At 44.3% G+C, this 22,343-nt stretch overlaps 1 protein-coding gene across 2 annotated transcripts in view; it reads right to left on the reverse strand.

The window, feature by feature from the left end:
- Positions 1-22,343, reverse strand: part of cfap61 (cilia and flagella associated protein 61) — an 89,973-nt gene that overhangs the window by 29,960 nt on the left and 37,670 nt on the right. For both annotated transcript variants that reach the window (XM_060916168.1, XM_060916169.1), the window contains one exon: positions 10,494-10,621. In XM_060916168.1, coding sequence (XP_060772151.1) covers positions 10,494-10,621 — 128 coding nt within the window. The remainder of the gene's footprint in view (positions 1-10,493; positions 10,622-22,343) is intronic.

A 22,343-nucleotide genomic window follows, 5' to 3' on the forward strand; every position in this document is an offset into this window, starting at 1 on the left:
ATCACATACTGTATATTTAAGTTTAATGAAATAAAATATTAATAATACTTAATCACTGACTTACTAACAGCATAACAAAATAATCAAATTAATATATGACCTGTAATGTAAAGCATTACCTTTTTAACTTTGTTTGCATTTCCAACAGAGCACAGAACTATTTTTGTGTCTGAAATGCCGTCTGTTTTCACTATGAAAGCCTAAAAAGAAGGCCGGAGCCTGTACTGGGCTTTACTCAATATAACGCTTTTATATAGATGCCTCCTAAATGAAGATGTATTTGTAAAGTGGATTTTGCCCATTTACAATAATCAGCCTTTCTGTGTGTGTGTGTGTGTGTGTGTGTGTTTCTCCATGAAGAATGCCACTGAAAGCAGGGACATGAGCGTGAAGACAGCAGTGATAACCGCAGACCATTAGAGGTGGAATAAAAGGCTGTGGGGTGTGTGGGGTTATTCTGTGAATGCTGGAGGGGCAGATGCAGTCCACTACTGACATCCCTCTATTTCCCTTGCTGCATTGGCATACATTAAAGTGCTTTCTTCTCCAAGCACCACGGTAAAAGCCCTTCCTTTGTTTTCTCTTTTTTAACCCTCCGCTGCATGTTTAGTTCCCCTCCCTGGGGCTGCGTTTACCCTCAGGAGTGTTAAAAGGTCCCTTGTCATGTAAATGGCCTGTTGTGTGTGTGTGTGTGTGTGTGTGTGCAAGAGTGACATTATTGCAGTGTGTGTGTCTGTGCGTGCGTGTGTGTGTGTGCGCGTGTGTGTGTGTGCAAGAGTGACATCGCAGTGTGTGTGTGTGCGCGCGCGCGAGTGTGTGTGTGTGTGTGTGTGTGTGTGTGTGCGCGCGCGCGGGGCTCTGCAGGCCTGGAGATCATCAGTGCTGATCCGAGACACAAAAACTGGACACAGGAACACACTGCTCTCAGACCTCTGCTCAGGATTAGAGTCTTTCTGAGCGATTGGGACAGACAGGAGGACGGCGCAGCAGCACTATAGTGTTATTTGATGTATGGGGGCAACGTCCATCAAAATATACAGTTATTGTGTCTGGCAATACATCATGCCATTCTGATGTCTGATCTTGTTCATTACAAAGCTTTGTACTTGGTACTTCAAAGTAATAAGAAACCCAAACAGTTCTGTTTATCGTCTAATAGTCGGTATGTTTTCTATTCCTTCTGGAGAATAAGATACAGCCCCATGCATTATATCTGCTCACAGAAGAAATATATATATATATATATATATATATATATATATATATATATATATATAAACCACTTTGTTGTATAAAGGCCTTTTTTTTTTTTGCTTGCACAAGGTACTGGAACTTTTGGCACCCCTATACTGAAGCTATACTTTTTCCATCTGCCTCCACTCTAGGACTAAAGGTATCCAAATTGTTTAGACCAGACGTACTTAACTAAACCCTTCTGAATTTAGAGTACTGTGACCTCAACACCCACAAAGGGGTGATTCCTGGAATCACTGGTGGAAGGGTGAACACAGGCTGAAAGCCAGGCGGTCCAAATGCTTTGGTGATTCCTGTGGCCAAAGCAGACACGTTCCCCCATCCTCCTGGGAACCAACATCGGAGGTGCAGCCCCCCGTCCGTCCTGGGCATCCTGCTCCCTTGCTTGCCACCTGGATTCCCGGCGGGGAGCGAAGCGGTGCAGATGAGGACTGCGCACCCTCATCACCACCGTCACAAACAAATCCTTTGCGCAGGCTGTCCTACTTAAAAGTTTCTACATAAATTTCCTTTCTTATACAGGCCCAGATAAGCAATCAACCTAACTGAACGATGACATCATCAGTAGTCCATGGGCTTGAAAAACCCATTGGTGCTTCATCTTCTGACATTTATCACTGCCCTCCACCATTCTCGATCTTGTGTGGTCTCAGTAATGTGGTGACCAGTCATATCTGTCCATTCTGTGATGTCATCAATCCACGTTTGTCGAGGCCACCCCTTTCTCTTGCTTCCACTGACCATACCGAGCATGACTGTCTTCAACAACCGGTCGTCATTCAGTCTACACACGTTCCCAAACAGCCGAACTTTCCTCCTCTTGATGATGACAACAGTTAGCTTTATTACTGAGCATCAATGTAAAGTTGTTTATCAGTAATGACTAAAACCACATACAGGGGTCACTCTAGAATTTGAGGTACACTTCATGTCTCCAAGATAAACCTTCTGTTATTTTCCACAAAATAAATCTTTATTGAATCAGTTTTGAGCAATAATGCAAATTATGACAAACTTTGACCAATAGTGATGCTTGATGTACATTTTAGACCCAATTTATCCATAAAACTTTAACTAAATGACTCCCACCCCTCCCCCCACATGACCGGCTGTCTTCGACTCCTGATTCATCCATTCAACTCCAATAAACAGGAAGTGATTCAGTCTAACGGTCTGTTTTTTGGGGGGTTTATTCTATTCACTGTTATAAAATCAACTGCACAGAAAGTCTGTTTTCTGTATTATTTTAAATTTCAGCAAAAAAAAATATACATATCTATATTAATCTGTCCCAATGTTCTTGTCAACTCTGTTAACTCTGTTATAAAACCGCATAAAATCCACAGACTTTTAATAATATGCATGACAGCTGCACCGAGTGATGTTACTTCCTCTGGTGGGAAACTTCAGAAAGGCAGTGAGGTGTGCTCTGTTTCTTCTCTCATTAATTTAAACAAAATTTTGAGGATTTTACACCAACAAGAGATTAATTATTCATCAACTCTTATTGTGGTATTGGAGTGAATCTCTTGCTCATTTTTTTAAAAACAATAATACGATTTAAATCCATAAAATTCTGTTTTTATACATGTCATGTGGGAGCTAGTTTGAGGTTAGCATGTGGAGTTAAGACACAAAATGGTGGGAAATGTCAACTCTGTTATTGTCGATTCTGTTAATGGATTGCCCAGTTTAATGATAACAGAGTTGACGAGGACTAAGGCCCTGTCCACACGGCAATGGATTCAGGTGAATCCGATAAAATTGCTTATTGTTTCGGCCTGGCGTCCACAGCACCGGCGTTTTGGGTGCCCCAAAATGAAATCTTCTGAGAACGGGTTCCAGAGTGGAAAGATCTGGCAACGGCGCCGTTGTGAAGTCGTCTGGATGAGTAGAACGGATTTGTTTATGATGACGTCACACCCACATGTACTTCACGCCAGGTAGAAGTGTAACGAACTCGATGCGAGTTGTCAACAAATCCTATAACTTGGTTCATGAAACGCGCTTACAAAATATTTTCACTGTGAATATTTATTGTGTAATGGTGCAAAGTGAGTGAGAGAGAGAGAGAGAGAGAGAGAGAGAGAGAGAGAGAGAGAGAGAATAGCCCTTAGGCAGAGTCAATCCCGCCAGCAAAAATAGGGAAAAAAAGGAGCGATCTCACCTCTTCAGATGTTGGTTTTAGTCCTACAATACATTCCTCAAAAAGGGCGTAGAGGAGCAAATTAATCCATCAACGTGTAGCATTCAATTTATTCCGGACCATTAAAGACGCCGCCTTCCGCGTAGAATCATACGTCATCCTCGCCGCCATATTGGATGGGTCAAAGCGGAGAATAAAGATGCCTCATTCATGTGCTGCGTTTAACTGTACCAACAGGTTTACCGTCCAAACGAGATCACATGGGATTACCTTTCACAGGTGAGACTGGAAAAATACTTTTCATTGTATTTGGTCATTATAATGTAATTTTACAAACAGATTTTCCTGACTTTGTGGCTAATATGAAGTCTCGCGCATAATAGTTTATGCGCATGCGTCCTTACTTCTATTGTTCTGGTGTCTCCGAAGGGACCGTCTTACAGCGCCCCTAGAGGTGTGGCATGTGTATTGCATCGTTTTCAGCAAGCGTTGCGTTGCCATATGTACCTGATGTTTTACTGATCCGTTGCCCATGTGGATGCAATATTTTTTTTAATAACATCTCATTGCCGTTGTCGTGTGGATGTAGCCTTTAAGAGAGTCAACACTTGAAATGTACCCGCAGTTATAGAACGGGCCACAGATGAGACGTCTGTTCTGAACTGTCTAATCATCGTTAAACAGTAATCAGACCAGCGAAGGTAAATAAGGTTTAAAAAAAATCTGTGAAAGTTTGAATATTTTTTTCCTTTCTAAATGCATAAACAGTTGATGTGCTACAGAAGATACAATAGTTCATATTTTAAGAAAGCTGGAGAACTTTTTTTTAAAAATATGTTAATCGCTGGTATCACAGTGATATCGTGGTTAGCGCTGTTGGGATCTTTCTGTGTGGACTTTGCATGTTCTCCTCATAACTGTGTGGGTTTCCTCCGGGTTCTCCGGTTTCCTCCCACAGTCCAAAGGCATGCAGGTGAGTTGAACTGGCTACTGTTGTTCGTCTCTGTGTTAGCTTTGCGACAGATTGGCAACCTGTCCAGGCCCCGCCTCTCGAAGTCAGCGAGGTTTGGCTCCAGTTTGTCCATGACCCTGATGGATAAGCGGTATCGATAATGGATGGATGTTGATTGCTTCTGCTGAAGCATTTTTGAGTGTTTGGGTTGATTTGTGGAAACTTTGCTGTGTTTGTTTCCAGACGGCGCTCTGCTGGTTTACTGTATACACACTCAACATATACTTCAACAGAAACTAATGATACTCAGAGACAAACAAACAACACTCAAAGAAAAATTAATCTTCTGTTATGGAGCTGCCTACATCGCCAAAAAGAACATGCCTGTTACTCAGATTTCTCTACAGCTACTTTGTGATGATAAGCACTGTACATCTCATCTCATTATCTGTAGCTGCTTTATCCTGTTCTACAGGGTCGCAGGCGAGCTGGAGCCTATCCCAGCTGACTACGGGCGAAAGGCGGGGTTCACCCTGGACAAGTCGCCAGGTCATCACAGGGCTGACACATAGACACAGACAACCATTCACACTCACATTCACACCTACGCTCAATTTAGAGTCACCAGTTAACCTAACCTGCATGTCTTTGGACTGTGGGGGAAACCGGAGCACCCGGAGGAAACCCACGCGGACACGGGGAGAACATGCAAACTCCACACAGAAAGGCCCTCGCCGGCCACGGGGCTCGAACCCGGACCTTCTTGCTGTGAGGCGACAGTGCTAACCACTACACCACCGTGCCGCCCATCACTGGATGTCTGTAATAATATTTTAATAATAATAATAATAATATGGTGCTACATCAGACTGGGCTCCTGCCTCATCGCTCCAGAGTCCTGGGGTTGATCATGATCATGTTCTTCACATGTCTATGTGGGTTTCCTCTAAGTGTCCAAAATCATATAGTCTGGTTTCTCTAGGTGTGAATATTTGTGTGCATGACGGTCTGAAATGGAAAGGTGTCCCATCACGAGCTTTATTCCTGCTTTGTCCTCCAGACTCTGGATCCACCAGAAGTGGTAAAAGGAAATGATGGCAAATTTATCAAAATTCTATCTCTCATTTTATTAAATATCGGAATGCATTTTTGATCGCTATTTTGTCGCTGCTATAGCAAGTTCTGAGTGTTTGAAATATGCTCTGTAATATATCAGTCCACATGTCAAAGCAATGGCCGTAAATGAGATTCGCTGAGACCTGTGCGGGACATCGTAGGACGGAAGTAAAACGTACAGCGGAAATCAAAGTGACCGACATCTGCCAATGTTGTCAAAAGACGCACGCACCCTCTTTCAAATGCTGACGTAATCAAGCCGGACGTTTTCCCTGTGTCTGTGGGAAACATGCTCAGTATAATATGTATTTCTCACAAAAACACACGCATGCATTTATTATTTTGAAAACCCACCAGCCACCTGATCTGGCACGTTTTAATTGTGCGACAGTAATGATGTAAATACCAGCGTGACGGACTCGTCCTTATCCTGCCGTCTTTCCAACTCTTCTCTACTCCACATTGGTTCAAAGTCGTATGGAATAATCTCCATCACTGAAGAAGCTGGCAAATCTAGAAATTAATCTAAATTGGAATGATATGGTGATCTGGCCGCTGTGTAAACAGTTTTCAAAATGGCGGCGCTGACGCTCCACATCTGAAGTCTTGTGAAGATCGCGTGGATAAGCGACGCCTGCCGTGGACCAAACGAACTACATTCAACATGGCTAAAACCTGAAAAGGCTGATAAGTGTAATATGATATGCCAATACGAGTCACAATATAAGGTTAATAAAACCGAAAACGTAATTGAATAAAGCAAGTTTAAAAATGACTTCAGTTCCCCTTTAATAAAGAAATGAAGAACTTAGAAGTATTAAAAAAGCAAGTCACTTTGACGTACAGCTTGACATTTCAGAATGACTTGGATGACTGAAAACCTTAATTGACATTCAGTTGGTTCTTTTTTTTAAATCATATTAAATGTGCCAATCCTCCTTCAATCGCTGCAAATGAAAAAAAAAAACACCAAAAGTTCAAAAACTGAGCAACGGCTTTGCTGTGTTAATCTCAGTTCTGGCTGTAAAGCTGAAGGGCAGAAGCATTACAGTCGCTGCTCCTCAGCACAATACCATCCTGTGGCTTTTTTCCATCTTATCAGTGACACACAGGCCACCATTGTGGCCGAGCTCAGACCTCCGGGGCTCAGAGGACAAGCGGGGGGAAACCATGAATCTTTATCTGTCCCTGCTGCTACTGCTCATGACCCCTTCGCAGTGACTGATGGAGAGGAGGGGACGAGGCAGAGTGTGGGGGATGGAGCTTTGGGTTTAGGAGATAAGAGCTCAGCCTGCCCCTTTGCTTACACGTCCCAAGCCGCCATCACTTTTAGTGGACACTAACTGCCTCATTAGTCAAGTCATTAGTGACAGCAAACACCGATCGCCTGACAGGAGAACAGTAGAGCAGCTAATTAAAGGGCTAGTGCTCATGTGAAGGCTGCCAACCTCGAGCAGCTGCATGCCCACTGAGCCTGCCAATGCCGCAAGAGTTAACGTGGACACACACGAACACACCCACCCACCCACACACACACATTCATGCTAACCTCTGGTTGCCAGGTAGTTATCTGCTTTTGGGGAAATGATAACGGCTCTAAAATGCACCTTTTGTTTGGCTGAACGTTGTGTGCAAACACGAAGCATTTACTCGCCTATAAAAATTTCCCTAGATTGGAATCTTTCAATAAATAAACAATAAACAGCATATATTGTCACTGCTGTGCAATACGAACAGTCAAAAGTATGCAAAAAATTAATTGCAGGCTTTGTGTAGACAATCACAGCCTTTCAAGTACAAATACAACTCAGTCTCGGGCCTGACAGAGGCACTCACTGTCTCGGTGAAGAAGCCATGTTGAGAGTATGAGCATTAGCGTGTAAGCCTCTAAGCTCACATTTCAGGCAATCAATGCCTGTCCCAAATCCCCAGAGTCACTTCCACTAATTATAATCACCCCAAAGATGACATGCAATGCTGTTTTCTCTCCTCTCACAAAACAAAAACCTTGCTGTTATCTTTCTGATGAGAATAATGAACACTCTTGAGGGTTTTATCATTATTTGTTGCATTTGATTGAAGTGGGACGCCTGCTTAAAGTGACATTTCAAGCAAACAAAAAGGAAAATAGAAGAAAAACTAGATAGAGACTGTGACTAAAGTCACAATAATTTGAGCTAGCTGACCTTCGTCAATTGAAGGTCAAGGTGAAGGTCATTTTGCTGAACAAAATTTAAAAATGATTGAAAAAATCATGAAAATTGACAGAGTTATAAGTGATTGAAAAAAAGCCCATTTTTCATGGATCATTCCAGTTCGGTGATTCAGATCAACACCAAAAGTCACAGCAAAGTAATTCAGCCTAGAGGTATTCTTCATGTGGAACCTGGTGATGATTGGTTGAAAACTGAGAGAGAAATAGCGTCCGAAAAAACTTTGAGAATAATAAGAATAATAAAGTACAAAGATCCTGAGTGAGAGTAACAATTTGTGCCAGCGTTGCTAACGCTAATTAAAAGAAGCCTGATTTACAGTGGTGCTTGAAAGTTTGTGAACCCTTTAGAATCTTCTATATTTCTGCATAAATATGACCTAAAACATCATCAGATTTTCACACAAGTCCTAAAAGTAGATAAAGAGAACCCAGTTAAACAAATGAGACAAAAAATATTATACTTGGTCATTTATTTATTGAGGAAAATGATCCAGTATTACATATCTGTGAGTGGCAAAAGTATGTGAACCTCTAGGATTAGCAGTTAATTTGAAGGTGAAATTAGAGTCAGGTGTTTTCAATCAACGGGATGACAATCAGGTGTGAGTGGGCACCCTGTTTTATTTAAAGAACAGGGATCTTGGCACGAACAAAGGAGATTTATGAGGACCTCAGAAAAAGCATTGTTGATGCTCATCAGGCTGGAAAAGGTTACAGAACCATCTCTAAAGAGTTTGGACTCCACCAATCCACAGTCAGACAGATTGTGTACAAATGGAGGAAATTCAAGACCATTGTTACCCTCCCCAGGAGTGGTCGACCAACAAAGATCACTCCAAGAGCAAGGCGTGTAATAGTCAGCGAGGTCACAAAGGACCCCAGGGTAACTTCTAAGCAACCGAAGGTCTCTCTCACATTGGTTAATATTAATGTTCATGAGGTCATCATCAGGAGAACACTGAACAACAATGGTGTGCAAGGCAAGTTTGGAAGGAGAAAGCCACTGCTCTCCAAAAAGAACATTGCTGCTCGTCTGCAGTTTGCTAAAGATCACGTGGACAAACCAGAAGGCTATTGGAAAAATGTTTTGTGGACTGATGAGACCAAAATAGAACTTTTTGGTTTAAATGAGAAGCATTATGTTTGGAGAAAGGAAAACACTGCATTCCAGCATAAGAACCTTATCCCATCTGTGAAACATGGTGGTGGTAGTATCATGGTTTGGGCCTGTTTTGCTGCATCTGGGCCAGGACGGCTTGCCATCATTGATGGAACAATGAATTCTGAATTATACCAGCGAATTCTAAAGGAAAATGTCAGGACATCTGTCCATGAACTGAATCTCAAGAGAAGGTGGGTCATGCAGCAAGACAACAACCCTAAGCACACAAGTCGTTCTACCAAAGAATGGTTAAAGAAGAATAAAGTTAATGTTTTGGAATGGCCAAGTCAAAGTCCTGACCTTAATCCAATGGAAATGTTGTGGAAGAATCTGAAGCGAGCAGTTCATGTGAGGAAACCCACCAACATCCCAGAGTTGAAGCTGTTCTGTACGGAGGAACGGGCTAAAATTCCTCCAAGCCGGTGTGCAGGACTGATCAACAGTTACCGCAAACGTTTAGTTGCAGTTATTGCTGCACAAGGGGGTCACACCAGATACTGAAAGCAAAGGTTCACATACTTTTGCCACTCACAGATATGTAATACTGGATCATGTTCCTCAATAAATAAATGATCAAGTATAATATTTTTGTCTCATTTGTTTAACTGGGTTCTCTTTATCTACTTTTAGGACTTGTGTGAAAATCTGATGATGTTTTAGGTCATATTTATGCAGAAAAATAGAAAATTCTATAGGGTTCACAAACTTTCGAGCACCACTGTAAATTTATGGCGTGCTTGGTGTCGGGCACTACGAGGTTAGTGTTGCTAACAAGTAAATCTTCAGGAACATACAACACACACTTGTCTTAAAGGACGAATTATGATAAAATATCTGACACTGTTGTCTATAAAAATGGCTAAAACTACATAACAGCACTTAAAACAGATAAACGTAGCAAATATGCATTTATGACATTTTAAGAAAATTGGAGTTCAAGCTTTCTGTCTCATATTGCTGTGTCTTTCAAGACAAATGTGATTTTAGATTTAGGTAGTTTCCTAAGGTCTCTGCACTGGCTCCCAGTGAGCTACAGAATTGACTTTAAAGCATTACTTCTTCTATTTAAAACATTAAATGGGATGGGACCCAGCTACCTACTGGATATGTTTCTATTATATGCACCAACTAGGTCTCTAAGATCACAGGAGAAAAACTTGCTAGTAATACCAGCTGTCAAAACGAAGTGTGGTGAAGCAGCCTTTAGTTGCTATGCTGCTAAGCTTTGGAACCAACTTCCAGATGAGATCAAAAATGCTCCTACTGTTGTTAGTTTTAAATCCAGGCTCAAGACAAAGCTGTTTTCAGATGCTTTCACTTGATTAATTTTTACCTAAGTAATTAATTTCCTTTAACATAATTTATTTTAATTTTGATTTTAATGATTTTAATTTCTTTATTTTAATTTCTTTTTATCTTGGATTTTAATGATTCTGATTCCTTTTTTGAACTTTATTTCATTATTTTATTTCTACTATTGTTTAATTCTTATTATTTTTCTTCCCCAATTATTTTATGTAATTTTATTCTCTATTGTTTACTGTTCTGCTTTTACTTCTGTAAAGCACATTGAACTGCCACTGTGTATGAAATGTGCTATAGAAATAAACTTGCCTTGCATGATGCTTTGTCTATGTATCATCCTTACCAGAGTATGAGAGTTTCCAGAAAGGCCAAGGCAGTCTCCGAAGCTCCTACCACCACAATCTTGGCATTGACGTTAACTTTGGACTCCATAGTGAGCTTCCGGTTAATGTGATTCAGTGCATAGGGGACCTGGATGAAGAAGACAGCCGGGAGTAAAAAAAAAAAACCAGCCTCCATGTGTGACAGCTCTATTCAGGCACATATGCATAACAAGGCCAGCCAAATTGCACGATGGACCATCTTTCACTTAACCAACGGAAATTACTGCATTCTTAAAAGTTATACTGATTACCTGCACACGTTTTGTAAGCGTCTTCCAGTCTCTAATGATAACAGTCTAATGGAATGGACTGGGCCAGTCCTTGCATATCATAAAGCACTTACACACACAAAAAAAGCAAGAAGCTGCCAAATGTAATGCATTGAAATTCCTGAATGTTTCAGAGCTCCATTCAGTAATAAAAAGGGAGCAAAAATTGTTAAGCTTTCCTGATGTAGACTGCTCACTCTTTCTGCTTTTCTTGTAACAGTGCAAAGATTTATAAAGATATAACATCAAATATGACAGTGGCATACAAATCCATTCAAACCATCAAACCCTCTCAATCATTTCCATTTCTAAGCTTCAGCTCTAATTGGTCCTTAAGTAAGGATGATTTGATGGATTGCTCCTGTAGCACACCTCCTCTGATGAAGCATGGGGGCAGAGAAAAGAGAGAAGAGTTCTACTAAAATAGACGACGCATTATCATCACAACCGAAGGCAATGTAACCGCACATTTCTCACTGTTTGACCCTTTGATTCCTGCACGAAGTCCCATAATCAATGGCTGAGTTTTGAAGGCTTTTAGGCCACATCCACACGACAACGGCAACGTGATGTTATTTAAAAAAAATATCGCCTCCAAATGGGCAACGATCAGTAGAAATCAGGTCCATATGGCAACGCAACGCTTGCTGAAAACGATGCAATACACATGCCACACCTCTAGGGGCGCTGTAAGACGGTCCCTTCGGACACACCAGAACAACCCATACGAAAAAGAACAGTAAAGAACTTATAAGAGTTTACCACTGTCTTAGTAGTAAATCCTTATAAATATAAATGCCATGTATGATTTACTCCTGAAAGTGGCCCATTTTGCATTTTCCTCATACAAATTTTTTTATGAAAATCTAGTATGTATGAAGTGAACATTGTGCATGGTTTTTACAGATAATGTGTATGATGAATTACACTGTCTTTGTATGCTTCATGTAATGTTTGTAGTTTTAAATTATATTTTACAGTTTAAAATGTACATGCCTTTTATATGTAAATCCAACACAAACATGTGGATTTACATATAAAAGGCATATACATTTTAAACTGTAAAATATAATTTAAAACTACAAACATTACATGAAGCATACAAAGACAGTGTAATTCATCATACACATTATCTGTAAAAACCATGCACAATGTTCACTTCATACATACTAGATTTTCATAAAAAATTTGTATGAGGAAAATGCAAAATGGGCCACTTTCAGGAGTAAATCATACATGGCATATATATTTATTTATAAATCATTATAAGGATTTATCCTTATATTTATAAGGATTTACTACTAAGACAGTGGTAAACTCTTATAAGTTCTTTACTGTTCTTTTTCGTATGGGAATAGAAGTAAGGACGCATGCGCATAAACTATTATGCGCGAGACTTCATATTAGCCACAAAGTCAGGAAAATCTGTTCGTAAAATTACATTATAATGACCAAATACAATGAAAAGTATTTTTCCAGTCTCACCTGTGAAAGGTAATCCCATGTGATCTCATTTGGACGGTAAACCTGTTGGTACAGTTAAACGCAGCTAATCTTTATTCTCCGCTTTGACCTTTCCAATATGGCGGCGAGGATGACGTACGCGGAAGGCGGTGTCTTTAATGGTCCGGAATAAATTGAATACTACACGTTGATGGATTAATTTGCTGTTTCTCACCTGTGAAAGGTAATCCCATGTGATCTCCTTTGGACGGTAAACCTGTTGGTACAGTTAAACGCAGCTAATCTTTATTCTCCGCTTTGACCTTTCCAAAATGGCGACGAGGATGACGTACGCGGAAGGCGGCGTCTTTAATTGTCCGGAATAAATTGAATGATACACGTTGATGGATTAATTTGCTTTTCTACGCCCTTTTTTGAGGAATGTATTGTAGGACTTAAACCATCATCTGAAGAGGTGAGATCGCTCCTTTTCCCCCCTTATTTTTGCTGGCGGGATTGACTCTGCCCTAAGGGCTATTCTCTCTCTCTCACTTTGCACCAGGCATTACACAATAAATATTCACAGTGAAAATATTTTGTAAGCGCGTTTCATGAACCAAGTTATAGGATTTCTTGACAACTCGCATCGCATCGCAATGAGATCATTGGCACTACTGGTGTTAAGAATCAGACCATTTTATAAATGAATATTTTGCTGTAGAGCTGCAGTGTTTGTACAATTGCATGTTTTTGCTTCACTATTACTGTCACTATTCTGCTTCTTGCCTTACTACTGTGAACTAACACTGAACATAATAATAATAATAATAATAATAATATCCAAGCTCGTGTTTCACTCTCACTAGTGCTCTGTAAGGCTTTTTCCTGGTGATATTCGTTACACTTCTACCTGGCGTGAAGCACTCACAGTCATGTGGTTGTGACGTCATCGTAAACAAATCCGTTCTACTCATCCAGACGAGTTCACAACGGCAACGTTGCCAGATCTTTCCACTCTGGAACCCGTTCTCAAAAAGATTGCGTTTTGGGCACCCAAAACGCCGGTGCCGTGTGGACGCCAGGCCTAAACGATAAGCAATTGTATCGGAGTCACCTGAATCCGCTGCCGTGTGGACAGGGCCTTAGAAAGGCCTAATTGAAGTGACTTGTGGAGCCTAAAAGCCTGTACAAGAATTGAAAATTAAAAAAAAAAAAAAATTCCCACAAGGTTAGTTTCGCACCAAAATCAACTTCCTGATCATCGGCTTTGAATATAAACATTGCACACAGAATTCATTGTCTGCATTATATACAGTCTATCAATATTTTTCTCATAAAAAGCTTCAACTTTGACATTTTTTGGAATTGATTTTATTTTTTTCAGGAAAATATTACATTCACTCATATACAGTTCTGTGTAAAAGTCTGAGGCATGTAAAGAAATGCTGTCGACCAAAAATGACTTAAAAATAATGCAATGTTTCAATATTAAAAAATACTATAAACAGTAATCAGTGAGCCGTAATCAATGAAACAAAGTCAATATTTGGTGTGAGACGACCCTTTGCTTTAAAAATATATATATATATATATATATATATATATATATATATATATATATATATGTATGTATGTATGTGTGTGTCTGAGGTCCAGTGAGGTCAGTTTTATGTGGAAATGATCTGTAGGTTTTCCTGAGCATCTTACAGAACCAGCCACAGTTCTTCTGCACACTTTGACTGTCACACTCACTTCTTCATTTTACACCAAAACCCAGCAGCCTTCATTATGCTTTCTTTTTCATCTGAAAAGCGCTCTCTTATGGAATATACTGCTCAGATACAAACTTTTTTTTTCTGTAACATTTAAACTCTAAAATATTTCTGTACTGTTTTGACTCGATGATGTAGAATGATAAAATAGAAATCTATAACAAAGTTTGTATGAAAAAATAAAACGGTGCCTCAGACTTTTGCACAGCACTGTGTGCTCAGGAGAGGGGTGAATTATTATTATTTCCCTTTGGGCTATCTTAGGCTAATATCTTTTAGACTAATGGTTGCTCATAAAAAAAAATAATTGCTTATGAAAACAAATTGTTCAACCTATTGTTCAAGTCACAGCTGGAACCACTGTCTGAGCCACATGCTTATACAGATATAATGAGATGCACATCATCTGACCAATCAGATTTGAGAAATTAACCACACTGTGGGATAACGGTCATAATAAACTGATTAAGAAATGTGGTTTTATTTGACAAATGTCTAATCATTAGTATGATGTTTTCTGTTCTGAGAGTTTAATTGAACATTTATGAAAGGAGTCTTCAATATCAGTGCTTTTAAATGATTAGCAAGTTTTCCACTAAAGACGAGTCTTCAGGAAACATAACATTGTGATTTCCAGTAAATGCAACTCTAAATGGTTAAAAAGTGGTAAATCACTAGTGTAAGAGGAATAAAGCACGAGAAATGTGCAGTCATATGAAAATAATCCACTTCAGGGTGGTAATGGAGATATTTACAGTGGTGCTTGAAAGTTTGTGAACCCTTTAGAATTTTCTATATTTCTACATATGACCTAAAACATCATCAGATTTTCACACTTGTAAGTCCTAAAAGTAGACAAAGAGAACCCAGTTAAACAAATGAGACAAAATATTATACTTGGTCATTTATTTATTGAGGAAAATGATCCAGTATTACATATCTGTGAGTGGCAAAAGTATGTGAACCTCTAGGATTAGCAGTTAATTTGAAGGTGAAATTAGAGTCAGGTGTTTTCAATCAATGGGATGACAATCAGGTGTGAGTGGGCACCCTGTTTTATTTAAAGAACAGGGATCTATCAAAGTCTGATCTTCACAACACACATTTGTGGAAGTGTATCATGGCATGAACAAAGGAGATTTCTGAGGACCTCAGAAAAAGCGTTGGTGATGCTCATCAGGCTGGAAAAGGTTACAAAACCATCTCTAAAGAGTTTGGACTCCACCAATCCACAGTCAGACAGATTGTGTACAAATGGAGGAAATTCAAGACCATTGTTACCCTCCCCAGGAGTGGTCGACCAACAAAGATCACTCCAAGAGCAAGGCGTGTAAGAGTCGCCGAGGTCACAAAGGACCCCAGGGTAACTTCTAAGCAACTGAAGGCCTCTCTCACATTGGCTAATGTTAATGTTCATGAGTCCACCATCAGGAGAACACTGAACAACAAATGGTGTGCATGGCAGGGTTGCAAGGAGAAAGCCACTGCTCTCCAAAAAGAACATTGCTGCTCATTTGCAGTTTGCTAAAGATCACATGGACACGCCAGAAGGCTATTGGAAAAATGTTTTGTGGACAGATGAGACCAAAATAGAACTTTTCGGTTTAAATGAGAAGCGTTATGTTTGGAGAAAGGAAAACACTGCATTCCAGCATAAGAACCTTATCCCATCTGTGAAACATGGTGGTGGTAGTATCATGGTTTGGGTCTGTTTTGCTGCATCTGGGCCAGGACGGCTTGCCATCATTGATGGAACAATGAATTCTGAATTATACCAGCGAATTCTAAAGGAAAATGTCAGGACATCTGTCCATGAACTGAATCTCAAGAGAAGGTGGGTCATGCAGCAAGACAATGACCCTAAGCACACAAGTCGTTCTACCAAAGAATGGTTAAAGAAGAATAAAGTTAATGTTTTGGAATGGCCAAGTCAAAGTCCTGACCTTAATCCAACTGAAATGTTGTGGAAGGACCTGAAGCGAGCAGTTCATGTGAGGAAACCCACCAACGTCCCAGAGTTGAAGCTGTTCTGTACGGAGGAACGGGCTAAAATTCCTCCAAGCCGGTGTGCAGGACTGATCAACAGTTACCGCAAACGTTTAGTTGCAGTTATTGCTGCACAAGGGGGTCACACCAGATACTGAAAGCAAAGGTTCACATACTTTTGCCACTCACAGATATGTAATATTGGATCATTTTCCTCAATAAATAAATGACCAAGTATAATATTTTGTCTCATTTGTTTAACTGGGTTCTCTTTATCTACTTTTAGGACTTGTGTGAAAATCTGATGATGTTTTAGGTCATATTTATGCAGAAATATAGAAAATTCTAAAGGGTTCACAAACTTTCAAGCACCACTGTAAGTTATTCCACGAAATCGATTTGTACATGAGCTGATAGGTGACGAGGTGTGTAGCACCGAGTTGTCTATCATCCATGTATGAAAAGATTGAGCGGAATAACTGTTTTATTCTATCCACATTCACTGGATTTTGAGAAAAAGAGCATTTTTTTGCAAATTTGATAAATAAAAAGCTTTATACAAAATATCTGACAAAATCATTTTCATTTAGTCAGACTTCTTAAAAATCTATCGATGGCGGCACAATTTGCCTTTAGTGTTGTTTTTTTGTAGAAAGTGCCGTCTTGCTTTCGTGCCGAGGTATAGAACTGTCAAGGACCAGACAGGAGAGGAGATCAAATGCACTCAAACCACAGTTTAATAATAACAGGGGAAAAGGGAGTTGGGAGAATGTGTGTGTGTGAAGTTCAGTGGCAGGAGGACTGAGAGGCAGGGATGGCTGGTGGGAACATGGTGGTGACATCTGAGGTCTCCCATCCAAGTATTGACCAGGCCCGACCCTGCTTAGCAGCTGAGATCAGACGGGATCAGGCGTTGTCAGAGAGGTGTGGCTGTAGGCTGCCAGCACTTGGGTTTCAGGCAGTCACCCAGCAGTAGTCCCTCAGCAAGCTGGAGATCAGGCGAAGGTACAGGAGAGGCAGGCAAGAGGCAGAGTCGATAGGACAGAAGGCAGATCAGGTTACCAGGGCTGGAGAGCAGACAGAGTCAGACGGAACAGAATATCGTCAGGAGTCAGAGTAGTAGGAACACAGAGCAGGTTATCACGCTGGAAGTTGCAGACGAACTGACACTGAGGCGTGGGAGAACTGCAGCTTAAATACACACAGGGGGGAAGCAGGTGATCGGCAACAGCCAATGACAGTCACTGAAAGTTAATAAGAGGAAGTGAGAGCGGGCGTGGCCGGTAATGCTGAGTGGAGATGTTACCTGAAGAGAGAAGCCCACAGGTAGGACCATGACAGAACCCCCCCCTCAAGGGACGGCTCCAGAAGTCCCTAGCCACAGATCCACCAAGACAGGCGGGAGGAGGGGGAATACCGGTGGAGGGTCAGAACTCCTCTGACCGGTCAGTGTCCAAGGCCTCAGGATCTGGTTCAGAATCGGACTCGGGGACAGTAGCGGTTGGCGCATCGTCATTCTGATAAGGACCCCTTGGTCGACCCCTCCGGTTGTCCGGCTGGTCCGGATGCAGGCGATGAAAGGTGCTGATGAGGGTACGGTCTAAAATTCTCCCAGCAGGAACCCACATCCTCTCCTCAGGACCATAGCCCTCCCAATCCACCAGGTATTGGAGGCCCCTGCCCCATGACTTCAGCAGTTGCCGGACGGAGTAGACTGGGCCACCATCGATGAGACAAGGAGGAGGAGGAGGAGAAGGTGCAGCTGGGACCAGCGGGCTCTCATGCACTGGCTTAATCTTTGAGACGTGGAAGGTGGGGTGCACTCTCATAGACTTGGGCAGTCGGAGCTGGACAGCAGACTGGCTGATTATCCTCTGGATCGGAAATGGTCCGACGAACCGAGGTGCCAGCTTACGAGACTCCATCTGGAGGGGCAGGTCCTTGGCTGACAACCACACCTTCTGGCCCACCCGGTAGGTGGGCGCAGGCGTCCTCTGCCGGTTGGCTCCAATGGAGTAGCTGGTGACTGACTTGAGGAGTGCAGCGCGGGCTTGAGACCAGGTGCAGCGGCATCGGCGTGCATAGGTGAGGGCAGACGGGCAGGTGACCTCTCCCTCCTGGCTGGGGAACAGGGGTGGTTGGTAGCCATACACACAGTGGAATGGGGACAGTCCAGTGGCTGAGCTGGTGAGGGAGTTGTGAGAGTATTCCACCCACAGCAGGTGCTCACACCAGGCCCTAGGGTTGCGTGACGCTATGCACTGAAGTGCTTTCTCCAACTCCTGGTTAGTCCGCTCAGACTGGCCGTTGGACTGGGGTCGGAATCCGGAGGTGAGGCTGGCGGTGGCCCCGAGCAGGTGACAGAATTCCTTCCAGAAAGAGGAGGTGAATTGCGGCCCCCAGTCCGAAGCAATGTCCCTGGGCAGCCCATGGATGCGGAAGACCTGCTGCAGGACGATCTGTGCGGTCTCTTTGGCTGACGGTAGTTTTGGGAGGGGAACAAAATGTGCCATCTTGCTAAAACGGTCCACGATGGTGAGTATGACAGTCATCCCATTAGAAGGGGGCAGACCCGTAACAAAATCCAGGGAAATGTGGGACCAGGGTTGCATAGGCATGGGCAGAGGCTGGAGCAAACCGGCAGGAGGCCGGCTGGAGGATTTATTCTGATTACAGGTAGGGCAGGCTCAGATGAAGTCTTGCACATCCCTGCTCATAGACGGCCACCAGAACTGTTGGGCGAGCAGGTGGTAGGTGCGAGTGGAACCAGGGTGGCAGGCTAGACGGGAGTCGTGTCCCCATTGTATAACCTGGGATCGCAAGTCTTCAGGAACAAAGAGGGCAACTTGCAGGGCATGCACTGGGGTTGGGTTGGTCACGGAGGGCTTCCCGCACTCATTCTTCGATGTCCCAGGTCAGAGCAGCAACGATACAGGGGTCAGGTAGGATGGGAACCGAATCCTTGGAGGAGGCATCATTCTTCTGGAACTGGCGGGAGAGTGCGTCAGGCTTGGTGTTGCGAGATCCAGGCCGGTATGAAAGGGTGAAATTGAATCTGGTGAAAAAGAGAGCCCAGCGGGCCTGTCTGGGGTTGAGTCGTTTGGCAGTGCGGATGTATTCCAGATTCTTATGGTCTGTCCAGACCAGGAATGGGACTACGCACCCCTCCAGCCAGTGACGCCATTCCTCCAGGGCGAGCTTGACCGCCAGCAGTTCCCGGTTGCCTATGTCTTAATTGTGTTCGGCCGGCGATAGCCGGCGGGAGAAGAACGCACAGGGGTGGAGTTTGTTGTCATCCGCTGATCTCTGTGAGAGCACTGCCCCAACTCCCACATCCGAGGCATCCACCTCAACGATGAATTGCCGCTCCGCATCTGGCATCTGGAGGACGGGAGCAGTGGTGAACCGAGCCTTGAGGGTGGCAAAGGCTTCGTTGGCAGCCGGAGTCCAGGTGAAGGGCTGTTTGGTGCTGGTCAAGGTGGTGAGGGGTGACGCAACGGTGCTGTAATTACGAATGAATTTCCTGTAGAAATTAGCGAAGCCCAGGAACTGCTGAAGCTTCTTCCTGCTCTCTGGTACTGGCCATGAAGTCACTGCTGAGACTTTGGCAGGGTCCATCTGGATGCTCCCCTCTGCCATGATGCACCCCAGGAACACCACAGACTTGGCGTGAAACTCACACTTATCTGCCTTGACGAAGAGGGAGTTTTCAAGGAGACGACGGAGCACTTGCTGGACATGCTGGGTGTGTTCGGACAGGGTTTTTGAGAAGATCAGGATGTCGTCGAGGAAAACGAACATGAACTTGTTCAACATATCTCGCAGGACATCATTCACCAGAGCCTGGAATACCGCTGGCGCGTTGGTAAGGCCAAACGGCATCACCCGGTATTCATAGTGACCGGTGTGGGTGTTGAACGTGGTCTTCCACTCGTCTCCCTCCCTTATCCGAACCAGGTGGTAGGCATTCCAGAGATCGAGTTTGGTGAAGATCATGGCTCCCTGGAGCAGCTCAAAAGCGGAGGTAAGCAGTGGGAGAGGGTATCAGTTCTTGACGGTGATGTCGTTGAGACCCCTGTAATCGATGCAGGGGCACAGGGATCCATCCTTCTTTCCCACAAAGAAGAACCCAGCGCCAGCGGGAGAAGAGGATGGAAGGATGAGGCCGGCAGCCAGAGAGTCACTGATGTAGGCCTCCATCGCCTTCCTTTCCGGGGCGGACAGAGAGTAGAGATGGCCCTTGGGTGGTGCAGTGCCTGGGAGGAGATCAATGGCGCAGTCATAGGGCCGGTGAGGAGGCAAGGAAGTGGCCTTGGCTTTGCTGAATACCTCCTGAAGGCTGTGATAACACACTGGGACATTAGTGAGGTCGGGGGCAGAGCTGGCAGGTGGAGTATGAGGGGTTAGAGTGGAGGCTCGTAAGCAGGTCCGTTGGCAGTCTTTGCCCCATTCTCTTATCGCTCCACTGGCCCAGTCGAGGTGAGGACTGTGCTGGCGGAGCCATAGATAGCCCAGGATAAGAGGTTGGCCGGGGGAACGGAGCAGGTGAAACTGGATGGTTTCGTGGTGGTTGCCTGACAGAGTCATCGGGACAGGGGTAGTGAGGCGGGTGATGATGCCAAGGAGATGGCCATCCAGTGCCCTGGCTGGAATGGGAGAGGATAAGCGATGGCTTTGCAGACCCAACTGGCGCGCAAGCTCGGTGTCCATGATGTTAGCCTTGGCGCCAGAGTCAACCAGGGCGGCCAGGGTGTGGGTGGAATCCGACAGATGAAGGCAAACTTGGAGCATAGGTTTCTGGCTGGTGGAGGATTGGATGATCATTGAGCTCAGCCGGGCCCCTCCTATGTCCGGTGAGCTCGGGCTTCTCCGTGCGCTGATGACTGACTGAGTCTGGCGGGCCCTCTCTCGTCGACGGGTCTGGACCCGGCGGTCAATGCGGACGGCCAGGGCGATGGCCTCATCGAGTGTCGACGGTTGTTCGTACGAGACCAATTCGTCCTTCATGTAGTCGGCCAGGCTGTGCAGAAAGGCGTCCACCAGCGCCTGCATGTTCCACTTGCTGCGCTGGGCCAAGGTCCGGAAATCGATCAAGTAGTCAGCCACTGTTCGTCTGCCTTGGCGAATACTCATCAGTCCTCCGGATGCCTCTATGGCCGACGAGCCCAGGTCGAAGACCTTAATCATCTCCACTGCAAACAGGGAGAAGGAGGCACACGCCGGTGTCCGGCGTTCATACTCAGCAGTCCCCCACAGGCAGGCGCGGCCAGTCAGACGAGTGATGACGAAGGCCACCTTCGCTGCCTCCGACGCAAAGGTTCTGGGCTGCAGGTCGAACAGCAACCGGCAGCTGGTCAGGAAAGCATGGACTTGGGAGGGGTCACTGTCAAAACGCTCCGGACTGCCGACCTTGGGTTCTGGGGCATTGAGTGCAGCAGGAGCACCTCCCGGAGCTGGCCAGTCAGCTCCGACAGGGGCTGATGCAACAAGGGGCGGCGATGGTTGACTCGGAGGAGCAGGGGGTGCTAGGGCGGTGAGCAGCTGGAGTGCTTGGTCCAGTCATTGTTGCTGGAGCTGATGACCAAGCTGGATCAGGGCTGCAATGTCGGCAGACATCCGATTGACATCTCCTTCGGTGTGCTGCAGCCGGTCTAGGGCAGAGGGTTCGGGCGCTGACTCCATGTCTTGGTCAGATCGTTCTGTCAAGGACCAGACAGGAGAGGAGATCAAATGCACTCAAACCACAGTTTAATAATAACAGGGGAAAAGGGAGTATGTGTGAAGTTCAGTGGCAAGAGGACTGAGAGGCAGGGATGGCTGGTGGGAGCGTGGTGGTGACGTCTGAGGTCTCCCATCCAAGTACTGACCAGGCCTGGCCCTGCTTAGCTTCTGAGATCAGATGGGATCAGGCATTGTCAGGGAGGTGTGGCTGTAGGCTGACAGCACTTGGGTTTCAGGCAGTCTCCCAGCAGTAGTCCCTCAACAAGCTGGAGATCAGGCGAAGGTACAGGAGAGGCAGGCAAGAGGCAGAGTCGACAGGACAGAAGGCAGATCAGGTTACCGGGGCTGGAGAGCAGACAGAGTCAGACGGAACAGAATATCGTCAGGAGTCAGAGTAGTAGGAACACAGAGCAGGTTATCACGCTGGAAGTTGCAGACGAACTGACACTGAGGCTTGGGAGAACTGCAGCTTAAATACACACAGGGGGGAAGCAGGTGATCGGCAACAGCCAATGACAGTCACTGAAAGTTAATAAGAGGAAGTGAGAGCGGGCATGGCCGGTAATGCTGAGTGGAGATGTTACCTGAAGAGAGAAGCCCACAGGTAGGACCATGACAT

Source organism: Neoarius graeffei, chromosome 3 (assembly GCF_027579695.1).
Source record: "Neoarius graeffei isolate fNeoGra1 chromosome 3, fNeoGra1.pri, whole genome shotgun sequence".
Classification (NCBI taxonomy): Eukaryota; Metazoa; Chordata; class Actinopteri; order Siluriformes; family Ariidae; genus Neoarius; species Neoarius graeffei.